Source organism: Lynx canadensis, chromosome A1, assembly GCF_007474595.2.
Source record: "Lynx canadensis isolate LIC74 chromosome A1, mLynCan4.pri.v2, whole genome shotgun sequence".
Lineage (NCBI taxonomy): Eukaryota > Metazoa > Chordata > Mammalia > Carnivora > Felidae > Lynx > Lynx canadensis.
The window spans coordinates 11,340,222-11,353,451 of record NC_044303.2 but is presented as its reverse complement, the minus strand read 5'-3'; the positions used below and the strand labels follow the sequence as shown (position 1 = coordinate 11,353,451).

The 13,230-nt window shown below is 35.5% G+C and overlaps 1 protein-coding gene across 1 annotated transcript in view; it reads right to left on the bottom strand.

The window, feature by feature from the left end:
- Positions 1–13,230, bottom strand: part of BRCA2 (BRCA2 DNA repair associated) — a 59,869-nt gene that overhangs the window by 32,562 nt on the left and 14,077 nt on the right. The window contains exons 11-13 of the mRNA XM_032593638.1: positions 7,090–11,883; positions 5,051–5,146; positions 3,298–3,367 (exon numbers count right to left, since the gene is read on the bottom strand). Coding sequence (XP_032449529.1) covers positions 3,298–3,367; positions 5,051–5,146; positions 7,090–11,883 — 4,960 coding nt within the window. The remainder of the gene's footprint in view (positions 1–3,297; positions 3,368–5,050; positions 5,147–7,089; positions 11,884–13,230) is intronic.

Here is a 13,230-nt window from a genome sequence, read left to right as displayed (position 1 = left end):
ATCCTGCTCCTCTTCTTAGAAACTTCCACAAATGGTCACCTACCCAGTTTTGACGTGTCAGAAATGACACAGGAAGCTTCCTATATATAGGTCCCAACCTCCCCATTTCTTTTTTGTTTCTTCCCAGCCCCCACCACACCCCAGCCCACTAAATCCCATGAGGAAAGCCACACTTCTTTCTTTTACCCGAGTGTGGAGCTCCCTCCTCACCCAAGCATTCTTTTCATTCTGTCTGGAGAACTGTTCTTGCTAAGCTTCTGTCCCATAATTAGGTGTCAATTTTTCTACGCTGTCATGTCACTCAGTTATACCTACTTTAGTACTTTTATCACGGTAATTCTTTTCACACCTGGCTCCAAGACTAGCAATCTGAGGTAGACTTATCTTTATATCTATCTGCACAATATAAATCAGATACTTAGGTAAATTAGATCCTTATGCATACTTACTAAATGCACAGAACTATTTTATCATGTGTGAAAATTAAGGTAATATGAAGATAAATAAGCATTTATTTTTAATATTACAACCTCCTTTTGGAAATGGAAACAAATCACATGGGTTTCTACTTTCAAAACACGTATATTAGAAGCCTACTGGAAAATATACTCCAGAAATGAGGATCAATGATTTTTTTCAACAATGCCACAAATAGTTATTTATGAAAAGGTAATATTAAAAACAATTTAAACCACAGCTTTGGGCTAAATAATTTACCAGGTGGGAAAGGTTTTATAACTGCTTTCTACAATTTTAGATGCTTCTATGATATTCACATCCATTATCTCTAAGTGACATTTCTGTGACTGCTGCTTCTTAAAGAGCCACTTGGAAGATCAAGATTTAGCTCTCTGTCAACACCACTTCTGCTTTACTAAATAGCCTTTCTATCTCATCTCCCTGTCTTCCCAAGTTACGTATTTGACTGTCAACATTTAATTGTGTACCCTCTCTGGAGACTTAAGCCCTAGTCTTCTGTTAGAGTGGACAACAGGTAGCTGTCCAGCTTCATGGAGTGGAGGAGGAAATGCATTTTCTGTGAAGATACACTAATTCCTCAGCTTTTGAGGCTTCTTCAGTGTAAAATGGTTGGTTTTTTTCTCTCCCCACTATTAGCTTTTTAATCCGTTTTCTTCCATATCCTTGGAAATACAGCCATGAGGTCTCCTCTCCTGTCCTCCCTTATCTTTGGTGTGTGCAAGTTCCCTCACTGTGGCTTTGCTAAAATTTTGGAAGGCAATGGAACTATTTGAGTGTGCTCAATCCACCATCTTTACCAAGAAGTTTATCACTGCATTAAGACTTCAGGTTCTGCTTCAATTTTATCTTGTAGGCAAACTCTCTGAGGGCTCTATTCTTCTGTCCCCAAATGGTCTAGCTGCCAGTCTGGGCTTAGTGACACAGCTATCTTTCTGGGATCTCCCCTCAAAGCACTGTCTACCTGGGCGATTCCCTCTGCCTCTTTCCTATGCTAAGTTCTTGTTTCTCAAATCTTACATCTTCCTCCTTCTTGGTTATGGGTGGCTTCTGTGAGCTTCCTGAGAAAAGTGCATGGGGGATAAACCTTTTGGTACTCTGCATCTGAAAAATGTCTACCTCACACTTATTTGACATTTTGCTCAGTGATAGGATTCTAGGCTGGAAATCATTTTCTCTCAGAATTTTCAAGGCACTGCTCTGTAGTATACATTATAGAATCCATAATCTTCTAGCTTCCATTGTTAATGATGAGAGGATTTATACCATTAGGACTCTTGAAACTTTGTTTGAAACCTGATTTTTCTGCCCTCCCCCCTCCCCCGGAAAATTTAAGGTTTCCCTTTCCCTGTAGCATTCTAAAATTTCAAAAGGATGTTCCTTAATGTGAGTCAGTTTTTATTCGTGTGATCAGAGGGCTCTTTTAATCAAAGAAACTCATATCCTTCAGTACTGCTAAAGTATCTTATTTCTTTGAAAACTTCTCTTCATTTCCCCTTTATTTCTTCTTTCCCAAACTCCAAATTTTCAGATGTTAGCCCATATGACTGATTTTTCCAATTATCTTTTCTTTTTTCATCTTTTTCTTTTTGTTCTATATTCTTGGAGCTTTCGTAACTTTTATCTTCTATTACTTCTATTGTTCTCCACCTGGGAATATTAGGAAGTTTTTTTGAAATTTTATTCACCTCCATGTACGGTCTATTTCCTCTAAGTTTCTTTCTTTTTTGTTTGTTTTTGCGCTATGGAAACTATCACAGAGGCTTTCTGCCAATAGCTAGTGATCTTTTACTTTCTGATCTTATCTAAGAGTGAGGTATGGGGCACCTGGTTGGTTCAGCTCATTAAGTGCCACCTGACTCTAGATTTCGGCTCAGGTCATGATCTCAAGGTTCACGGGATTGAGCCCCGCACTGGGCTCTGTGCTGACAGTGCCGAACCTGCCTGGGATGGGATTCTCGCTCTTTCTCCTTCTTCCTCTCTGCCCCTCCCCTGCTCCCTCTCAAAACAAACAAACAAACAAACAAACAAACAAACAAACAAACAAACAGTGAGGTGTGTGCTGGAGGGGCTTGTTAATCGTTGGCATCACTGTCTGGTGTTCTGGCTATGCAGTTTCATTTGAGCACCTGCATTTGTCAGTATTTCTAGTCTTTTCTATTGGGCTAGTCATGTTCCCCAGAAAAAAAGTCTTCTAGTCCTCTGCCTAGAGGCCTGGCTGCCAGTATTTGGGAGCCAAATGTGGGAAGGAGGCTGGCAAGTCTCACTGCTCGAGAAGCAGATTTTTTACTTAATCTCTGTTTTCAGTACTTCCCTTCAACTGTGCCTACTGTGTCTCCCCTCTCCCAGTTCAGAATCCCTCCAATTCATCTTCTCCAGACGATAACCTTCCAGGTGTTCTGGCACAAAAGGGATAACTGGCTGCCTGCAGTGGGGGAAGGGATATAGATATTTCTTAAACAGATTTTCCACTAATCTTCCTATTTTCTACCTCACCTTTAGAAGTACAAGTTGCTGCCAATTTGAGTCTTTCTTGGGTTTTTTCTTTGGGGGAAATTGGGTAGCTTCTCTACTTGCTCTAATGTCAAGTTTTAGCTTTCTATGATGTTCAAAGTCTTTCATGCTTTTTGGCTTCCAGAATTTGTTTTTTCTTCGATCATTGTCCTTGTGGGTTTATACATTAAAAAAATTCTCTTAGTAATTTGAGTAGGGCTTTGAAAGGGAGGAGAGATGAAAGAATATCTTTAGAAATATTTATTAAAAAAACATACTTTTCCTATACTATATTATAATAAAAAAAAAAAATTGAACATGTCTTACCTAAAGGGTCCACAGGTAACTGGCTCTAAAGAAATATGATGCATAAACAAGCTTCTGTCTTTTATGACGCCTAGAAAAATATTTTACATTATGTATTAATGAAAATCTGAATGAAATTTTATTTCCTATACCTATTTATTACACATAATTGTAAATATTTACATAAAAAATTGATATATAGACTTGAAATATTTGACTCACAAACTGATAATGACTATATACCAAATAACTCAGCATAAACAAATCAAGAAAATCAGTATAAATTTAGTTAGCTGATGTTAATCATAACTCAAATGTGTTAGTTAACTGCCATGCATCAAATTTAAAATTTAGTCTTATAAGGTTTACAAGCCAAACTTTAGATATTGTTCTCAGTATGCAACTTGTACTTCTCAAACCTTCAAATCGTTCATTAGTATGGGATTGGCTGACTAAACTAGAATACACTGATACAACCACATGATCAAATACTATGCAACCATATAAAAGAATGAAGAAGATTCTATGCAGTCGTTAAGGGTCTGCTGTGGGATTTATTGCATGTGTTTCAGAACTAAGCCTCTACAGTCTAACACATTTATGCCTCACTACTTGAATTCTTCCTTTCCAAACCCAGGAACCAAATATATAGTGAGCAATAGTTACACGTTTTATTTTTTTTTACGTATTCCATGGTAAGAATTTCAGATTGTAGACTAAATGAGATAAGAAGCCACGCAGAGTTTTAAGCAATCAAGGAGCATGATCTGACCTTCTTGTTACCAGGATGATTCTGGCTGCTATGCTGAGACAGCCTGGAGGAGGGGCAGAGGCAGAAACAGAAAGGAGTTACAAGCTTTGACTGTGGCTTAGATGAAGGTGGTAGGGGGAGAATGAGAAGAAATGATCAGATTCTTGTTATATTTGAAAGGTAGAACATATAGGACTTGTTGATGGGCTGGATGTGAAGTATGAGGAAACAAAAGAGTAAAGGAGGACACCAAGGTTTTGATGTGTCAATTGGCAGAATGGCAGCAAGAAAGGAATAAACAGAAAGAGCAGGTTTGGGACAGAGATGGAATCAGGAGTTTAGCACTGCCTATAGTGACTTAGAGATGCCTATTAGCAATGTAAGTAGAAAAGTATCAAGGGCAAATGCACAAGTAAGTCTGGAGTTCCAGGATGGGCTAAGCTTGCAGATAACAATTTTGGTAGTCACTGAAACTGAAGTTTAAGCAGAGAAGAGCTCTAAGGACAGAGCCCTGGGGCACTCCTATGTTTAGAGGAAGGAAAGAATAAGGAAGAACCAGAGAAGTGGCTATGCAGGAGGAGAACCGACTGCATGTGGTGGTCTCAGAAGAGTGACCAACTGTCAAATGTGGCTGAAAGATGGAGTCAAATGAACACACAGAATGCCTGTTGGATTTGCCAACACGGAGATCACCAAATGGCTTAGGAGAGAGTGATTTTCGTGGAATGGTGAAGGTCAAAAGCTTGCCTGGATTCCCAGAACCTAAGCCTTAAATTATTATACTGTTACTAAATTTTTATAGCTTTTTAATTTAAAAAGTCATTATAGAGAACCTCCACATCATACTTGGTATTATGAAGGAAATGCTCACAGAACAAAGCAAGACATAATTTTAACAAACCACACTGCAAAGTCTTGTCTAATTATTTAAATACCCAAAAAAAGCTGAGAAAAGTTCACTTAAAAATATTGTGTGTAGTACCTACAGAGAGGGAAAAGATATGAATACAAAGCAAATTTTACCATCTGGAGTGCTTTTCGAAGCTTTTAAGGATTTTTCTTCATTTTTTATTATCCTGTCAAATTCATTTAACAAATTTCTTTTGATTGGGGGTTCTCCTAAAAAAAAATTCCATATGTTTTTAAAGCAAATAATAGCAATATTATTTTTCAAAAGCCTATATAGTTCATTTTTTTAAAACTAAAGTCCTGACTCTTACAATTTATTAAGCAAAAAATACATAATACTTATAATTTAAATAGTGACCATTCTACTTTGAAAGAGACAATTTATTTTTCAATATCAATTTCTTTCTTTCCTTCTTTCTTTCTTTCTTTCTCTTTCTTTCTTTCTTTCCCAATTAAAATACCACTATCTAATAGGGTCTAGGGATAAAAAGACGTTACCAGATACCAGTGATAAGCTACTTTTTAATGGAATAAACTAGCACTAAATGAAACTATAAGTTTACTGGAAATAAGAACAAACAGAATTTCTTCAAGTAAAACTTTTTCCTGCATTAAACTCGAGAAGGAATTTATTCTGTAGGTCCTTGAATTAGAGTGAGTAGGAGAAAAGACTTTAAAATTAGCAAAGTTACATTAAAATATTAGTAATACTTATTTAAAAATTCTACAAAGGCTGAGAGTAACATTAAACCATAATTCAAATTATGCATGTCTGTGTCATACTGAGATAATAGGTGATAATGGGTACTCTGGTTTTTGATGCTTTATTAAAGGGAATGAACTTGTAGAATTTAATAGGAGATGAAAATGTCCATGCAAAGCTTTATCAAGTATTAAATTATGAAGTGATTTGTTTAGCAAGTAACCAGAAGCTGATTAAGCTGTACATTCATATATAACAGAAGTGAGGGAACATTAAATAGTGATGATGCTGAGAACATTTATTACAAGTCTGAGTTTGTTGTTGTTGTTGTTTCCCCTAAGCAGGTTAACCCACTTGGGAGTACACATGAACAAAATGGGTTCCTATGAATAAAGCCATTATTTCTCATAAAAGAGCTGTGAGTCTCTTTAAGCATCTGCTCTTCAAAATTTTTACCAGAGCACAGCAACAGTTTAAGGTAAGTATCATCAACTTTCTACTTTTCCCATAACATAAACTTAGTATGGAATGTGGCCTGGATAACAATTCAGAAACTCTGTATCCACAGGGTAACTGAAGGTGCCAAGTTGGAGACACTGGCTTCAGTGTTTTGCTCTATAGTAAGAAGAGACTGGGCAAGACCTGTGACAACTCAATTCACTCAATTCTGTGAGTCCATAGTTTTTACAAAGGAGTTAGTTATTTAATATTTAAGATCATCCACTTAAAAGCTGGAGTTAGTTTTGGCATTTACTTTGATGGTATTTGATCAACAGATTCAATGACTTAAGATTATTCTTTGTCATTTGACCTAGTTGAACTAAGTTGTTCCATACATATTTCAAAGAGAAGTTAGAATATAGTCCAAATGGCATTAAGACCAGTATGTTATCTGCCAAAAATGACTGACTTTAGAACACTTCCTAGATTAAAAAAAGGAGGCAAACCAGCACCTATAACTGAAACCAATTTTTTAAGTTCACAGGAGCCAGAGTTGGAACCTCTGTGTTCTTCCTCTCTATACATATTCATATTTATATGGAAACAGTTAATAAGTTGTATTATGCAAGCTGTTATAAGGATAGAGATTTCAGATTTTCTAGGGAAAGAAACTTAACAGTAGCTTCTCAATTATAACTATATTAATAATCTCTAAAAATACATCGAAATAACCTCAAAACATGTTTCTTGGTACAGACTCAGAGGTAGCAAAAGTGAAATCACATTCCGCTAAACCATCCACAAGGTCTATAAAAATACAGAGGGCACCTGGTGGGGTGAGCACTGGGTGTTGTATGGAAACCAATTTGACAATAAATTCCACATTAAAAAAAAAAACAACATAATACAGCTTATAATTACCTGAATTGCTGTAAGTTAGCATACCAGGATTATTCAAGACTTAATTTTTAAGTGGTTGGCAACCTAACAGGAAAAAATGGACACTTACCAACTGAGACAAGTACACCTCTTCTTTTCCCTCTTCTTGAATTTGACACAAGCGTCTCCTCAGAGTGTTGGCACGTAGGAAGAAAGTGTCTGGCGTGACTTAGCAGGTCAGCATCTGTCAGCTCACCATCTTCCATAAAAGCTTTGGCAATCTCTACTGTTTCTGTTTCAAAATAGTTTTCTGGATCCTTGGAGTCAGTAGAATGAATTTCTGTATCTCTTTTCACAGGAAGATTAGGAAAAGCTTCAGTTTTCCCAATTTCCATTTTTATATTTTTAGGTAAAGCCTGTTCTTTTTCCAAAAGATGAATGTTCTCAACAAGCGATGCTTTGTTTCCTTGTATCAACTGTTTGTCTTGCTTAAACTGAGAGGGATATGGAGAAACTTGCACAGAGTGATTTTCTAAAGAACCATTTTCAATGTTAGAGTTACTTGATAATTTAAATTCTTTATTGTAGGCTTTTTCCAATTTGGAGTTTACAGAGTGTTCTGGGGTTCTGTTATCTACACAAGAGGGAGGAGGCATTTTTGATACATCTTGTCTAGATGTAGGTGAACGCTGAGGACTACATTCAGTTTTCATCACATCAAATTCTTCTAGTATTCCCTTAACTTTGCATAAGGCACTTTCAGAAACTGGAACTTGTTTCCCACTTGCTGTACTGAATCCAGAGAAAGCAGATGATAGTAAATTTTGGGGGGTATGTATCATAGTATTTTCTTCTCTTGTGAACTTGTCTGAGTGATCCTCATTACGTTTAAATGATACTTTGGAAAAGGGCTGCTTGGCACTGTCTTCTACCTTAGAAAACACCTGTCTTGCCTTTTGTAATGCAGCATCTGATACTTGTACACATTTTCCACTTGCTGTGCTAAAAATCCCACAAGCATTTGTATAAGAGACAGACTGGAGATGCTTCCCTGTACTAAGTTTACATATATCAGAAGTTTTCAAATTAATCTGATGAGGTGGTATTTCAGAACGTTTCTCGAATCCAGAAATACTTTGGTTAAGTTGTAGAGTTTGCTCACTTTGAGTCTCAGCAAAATCTTTACGTGAAGGCGAACTACATTCTGCACCATCCAGAGAATTAGGACAAATAGTATCTTCTGAATCATCCAGCGCCTTACGATAACCCGCCACAATTTTCCCTGGTTTACTCTTGGTGGTTTGCTTAATTGCCATACTGCAGTTTTCGGTAAATCCCTCTGTCACTTTTGTCTCGTGTGCAACTAAGACTCTTTCACTACTTGCTGTAGTGTATACAGGCACAGCATCATTTGAATCAGAATTCAATTTCTGAGTTGAATCAAAATTATTTGAATCAGAAACCGTCACTTTAATGGCTGTATTTTCATTTTTGCATGAGAAATTAGTCACAAGTTTCTGAACGCAAATGTCTTCGTTTACGCTTTGTGGATCTGTGTCTGCTTCTCTTACAGTGAACGTTATTTCAGAAACACTGGTGTTCTCTCTCTCTCCCACATTCCTCACCACTGGTTCAATACCAGAATTGTCAACTTTATTTTTTGAAAGATATTCTGATATATTATACACTGTTTTTTCTGGTTGATCACCCAATTCTCCTTCTCTAAGCCATTTTTTTACTTCAAGTATTGAAGACTGACTCACAGAAACTTTTCTACCACGTCCTGCGTAAAATGATAAAGCTGAATTTTCAGTGGCTGAATAAGTGGATTGATTTGTACAAGTTGTAGGCTTTTTCGCTGTTTCTTTTCCTGTATTTTCATGTACTTTAACTTTCAGAGAGGCACGATTTGGTATTTTAAGATTTTCAGTTTGTTTGTATAAATTATCACTTAAGAGCCTGGGTACCACCACGATCTCGTTAGAAACAAGGTTTTTCTCTAGAGGCTTCTGCATTTCTTCCTCCTTTGAGGCAGGTGTTATTTCAATTGTTTTGCATGCTAATCGCAGCCCACCTTTACACTGCTCTCTGCCCTTTGACATCTTTGTCCCTCTATGGCTAAAATTAGTCATCGCGCTTTTATCTTGCTCTTGCTCATCAAAAAGATTTTTCACTTTGTCCAAAGATTCCTTTGCAATTTCTATTTTTTTCCCACTAGCTGTATGAAAACCCAAAATGGTAGGTTCTTTGATCTTTTTGATTTCATATTCTGGTCTTTGCTGGAGGGTCAGTGATTTATTTTCAGTACCAGTGAGGTCACTTTCTTTCATTTTGTCTTTTCTTTCAGTATTTTCCATTTTCTCATGACGTGAAATGTCTACTTTGTTGATATCTATGCCAGAAAGTAATTCAGAATTTAAGGAATCTGCAAAGTTATTCAATTCTTCTTCTGTACATTTTTGATCAAGGAGATTTGTAACTTTATTTAATGACGCTCTAGAGACTCTTATATTTTTCCCACTTGCAGTCTGAAAGGATACGTCAAATATGTCAAAATCTTTTGTAATTCGCCCCATTGTATTAGCAGTTAAATGTTCTTTGTTTGATGTGTTAACGTGAAGTGTTTCTTCAGCTTTTACAACTTCCAAACAGGTTAAATCTGACAAACCTTCTTTAATTTGAGTGTTGCCCTCCTTTATAAACTGGCTGGATAATTTCAGATCTATGTCGTGCTGATCAATATATGGCAAGCCATTTTCTTCTTTATGAATATAAACTGTATCATTTTTACTTGAATCACTGCCATCAGATTCTCTGAAGTTATACATATTTCCGCTGGCATCAGTATATTTGTTAGCTTTGTTTTCTAGGTTTCTCTTGTAACCTTCAGTATCTTCAGCAACAAAAATGCCAGTAGTCATTTCAATATTATTTTGTAGTATTGGGCGGTATTTATTATTTTTCTCATTTAACTTTTTCTCATTGTTACAATTTTCTTTCTTAAACATTGAAACAGAACCATTACATTTACTTGAAGAGAAACTTCTTATACCTACTTCTACAGAAGTTTCCTCGCTAATATTCTCAAGGTCACTGAACAGCTTCTTAGCTTTTTGCAGTGCTTCACTACAAACGTTCAGTTTTGTGCCACGAGCAGAGTAAAAGCCTCTAAACTCCACTTCATTTTTACCTGTTAAATGGCCAGAAGCACTGTTGTTACAGCTGGTTTTTGACAAGCAAGCAAGCTTCGGCTTACCTCCAATTATACCTTCAAATTTCTTGCTGCTATCTCCCTGACCGATAGATAGGGCATTAATTGTGAGACGGAGATGACCATCTTTCTGTTCCTCAGGAGTGGTATTCGAGATAGTCAGGTGTTTTTCGGGCATCTCACATGGATTTTTCTGTTTCATGTGGCTTGGTTTTCTAAACTGTGTAAACTCAAACTGACTTCCTGATTCTTCCAAAATGGTAGAAAGTTCTGTAATTTCTGCCTTTTGGCTAGGTGTTAAATTATGATTTGAATCAAAATCTCGCTTTAAAGATAAAGTTGGAGGAGTTGTGTGACGATTTTCACTATCAGAAACATATGCGCTACTCTGCACACACCCAGATACAGTATTAATTGACTGTGGATCAAGTATATGAGGTTTGCTCAGTTTCTCTTGACTTTCTAATGAAGTATTTACAATTTCAATACAAGCTAAGTTAGTAGGATAACGTTCTTCAATATCTTTGAAGAGCATTTTGCTTTTCTTAATGTTGTGTTCAGAGAGTTTTATTTCTTTATTAGAAGCTGTTCTGAAGCCATTTCCAAAATTGTGATTTAAAATTGGATCTGATAGTCTTGCCCAATTATCCATGTAATCATTATTTCCATTTGATTTCATATCTGAATCCAAGGTGATGTCTGATTTTGAATCTTGGTCTAAAGTCATTCTGAGTTGCTGCTTTATGCTATTTCTATCCTTTAATGTAAGATCATCTATGTTCGATGAATCAAAACCTTTCGTAATTGACACTTTGGCTGCTTGTTTGTCATCCATATCTGTATACACTACCATGGTAGAGTTCTCAAGAACAGGTTCTTTTACACAACAGAGGTCTGAATCTTGAAGTTCCTTAATACTTCCTAAAACAGGAACATTCCTTTCCTTAGTTATTTTAAAGACAAAATTATCACCATCTGGGAAAAGTTCTTCAGAGTTTGGATTGATAGTTATTTTTGAAATTAAAGTAGTTTCTTTTTGGTCTTTTTGGATTATTGTGAGATGTGCATTTTGGTTGAATGGTACCTTCATAGAAGGTGATGCTTCTGTTACATATTTTTCAGTTGACAAAAACTTAGCTTTTTTAGCATGTTCATTTAAAACATGTATTTCTTGATTATTTTCCATGGTTTTGGTTAATTCAAAACCAGCTTCATGATTCTTACATTTTAGTGTCTCTGACACTTCATATGATTCTCTTCCTCTGGAAAGCCCAACTGGGTTTGACGGAGGATCCCTGGGGTGAGGAGTTAACTGGCTGGTATTATCCGGGTCAGATGAAAAGCTTTTCAGAGTCTGAAAGTGAATACCACTATCTTCCACTTCTGAATATGGCACAGAAGGTTGGCTTACTGCAGGCAAGATCTCTTCTTTACTATCTGCAACTCTTTGGCTTTTTGTATCATCTTCACAGTGTTTTTCCTGTAAGGATGACAGACAATTCGTTTCTGTGCTTATAAATGATTGCAGTTTTTCCTTCTTAATTTTTGCTTCTTTATAATCAAGATCCTGAGATATTATTTTATTATTAGGAGAACTGCTTCCATTATTGGAAACTTTTCTCAGAAGTGTCCCAAAAGAGTTGGTTAAGGACAAAATTGGTTCTTTGGAATCATTCTGCAAACAGGTTTTTTTGACAGAAGAATGCAATAAACCTAAAGACACAAAGTGACAAAACAAAATTAAAGTACCATCAATAACGTTTACTAAATATATTCCACTAAGTAAAAAAGGTAGTATCTACGATAAGAATTACATGAAAAGCAAGAAGCGAATGTCAGGCTTAAAACAAAGAATTCTAAATAGTCTCTATTTGAAGTTATTATATTTTCAACTAAAGACAAATAGAACTTAGTATTCTTTTCTAACATGTATCAATTCAATTAAAATTAGTATGTAGTTCAAGAAAGCAGCCACCATAAGTAAAATTCAAATTAGTTTTATTGGAAAATAAAACTGGAAAAAAGTTTCATTGCTAAATGGGTGTAATAGGAGATTAAAAAAACAAGGCAAAGGAAAAGAATTAGAAAAGTAATTACTTCCTTTAGTTAATTCAGTCTTTGATACTGAAAAAAAAAAATCGGCTTTTAAAAATAGGCTCTACAGATGAAGGGCCTGAAAAATGTCCTAATCTCAATTATAAAGGCAAATGAATTAAACTGCTCTGAATTTTTTTTTTTTTTTAAATCATCCCTCTGAATTCTGTATTAGGAAGTTAAAAATATTAGTCTCATTTAATCAATGGCCACTACTATATATTAGCTGTTTCGCTGATTTTAATTCTGACATATACAGTATCAAACATTCTTCTCTGGAAATTAACCCAAATCTCAAACAGTTCCTCTACATTCCAGTTTATTCTATCCACTAAAATCTTCTCAAAGGATGATAAAATTGACTTTTTAACATACAATTCAGCTACTGATAAAGGAATCACTGCTCAAATAAAAACAGAGTCTCACTGTGCATACTCTGACACCGGATATTAATAACTCTAAGTAATCTCTAAATAGTTAAGAAAACTAGGTAACAACAGTAACCACTTTTATTTTAGAAGTGACTTACATTAAACTTAGCTAGAAGTTAGCTTTTTTCTATTTTTTTTACATGATTTAGAGAATATCTATGGTAAATAGACAACATATTTACAGAACTGTCAAATTTACATATAACAAAATTAAAGCAGGAATTAAGTAGTCAAGTTCTTGATGATTCTGAATCAAATGCTCTGTCTCAAGAGGCATGATTGTATACAGTATATACTATGCAAACTGATCCAACCAGTCTGAATAAAATGATTTTGAACATTGGCAATCAAAGGCCTAAACAATAATGTATGTAGACATTGCCCAATACTGAATACAAGTACAGTGATTTAAAAAAACCAAAAAACTACAGAAGGAAAACCAAAAAAGAAACTACAGAAGGAAAGCAGGCAGTATATATTTTAAAAAAGATTAGAGAAAGACTCGCATATTCAAATAAGAGAACTTGTCAACAGC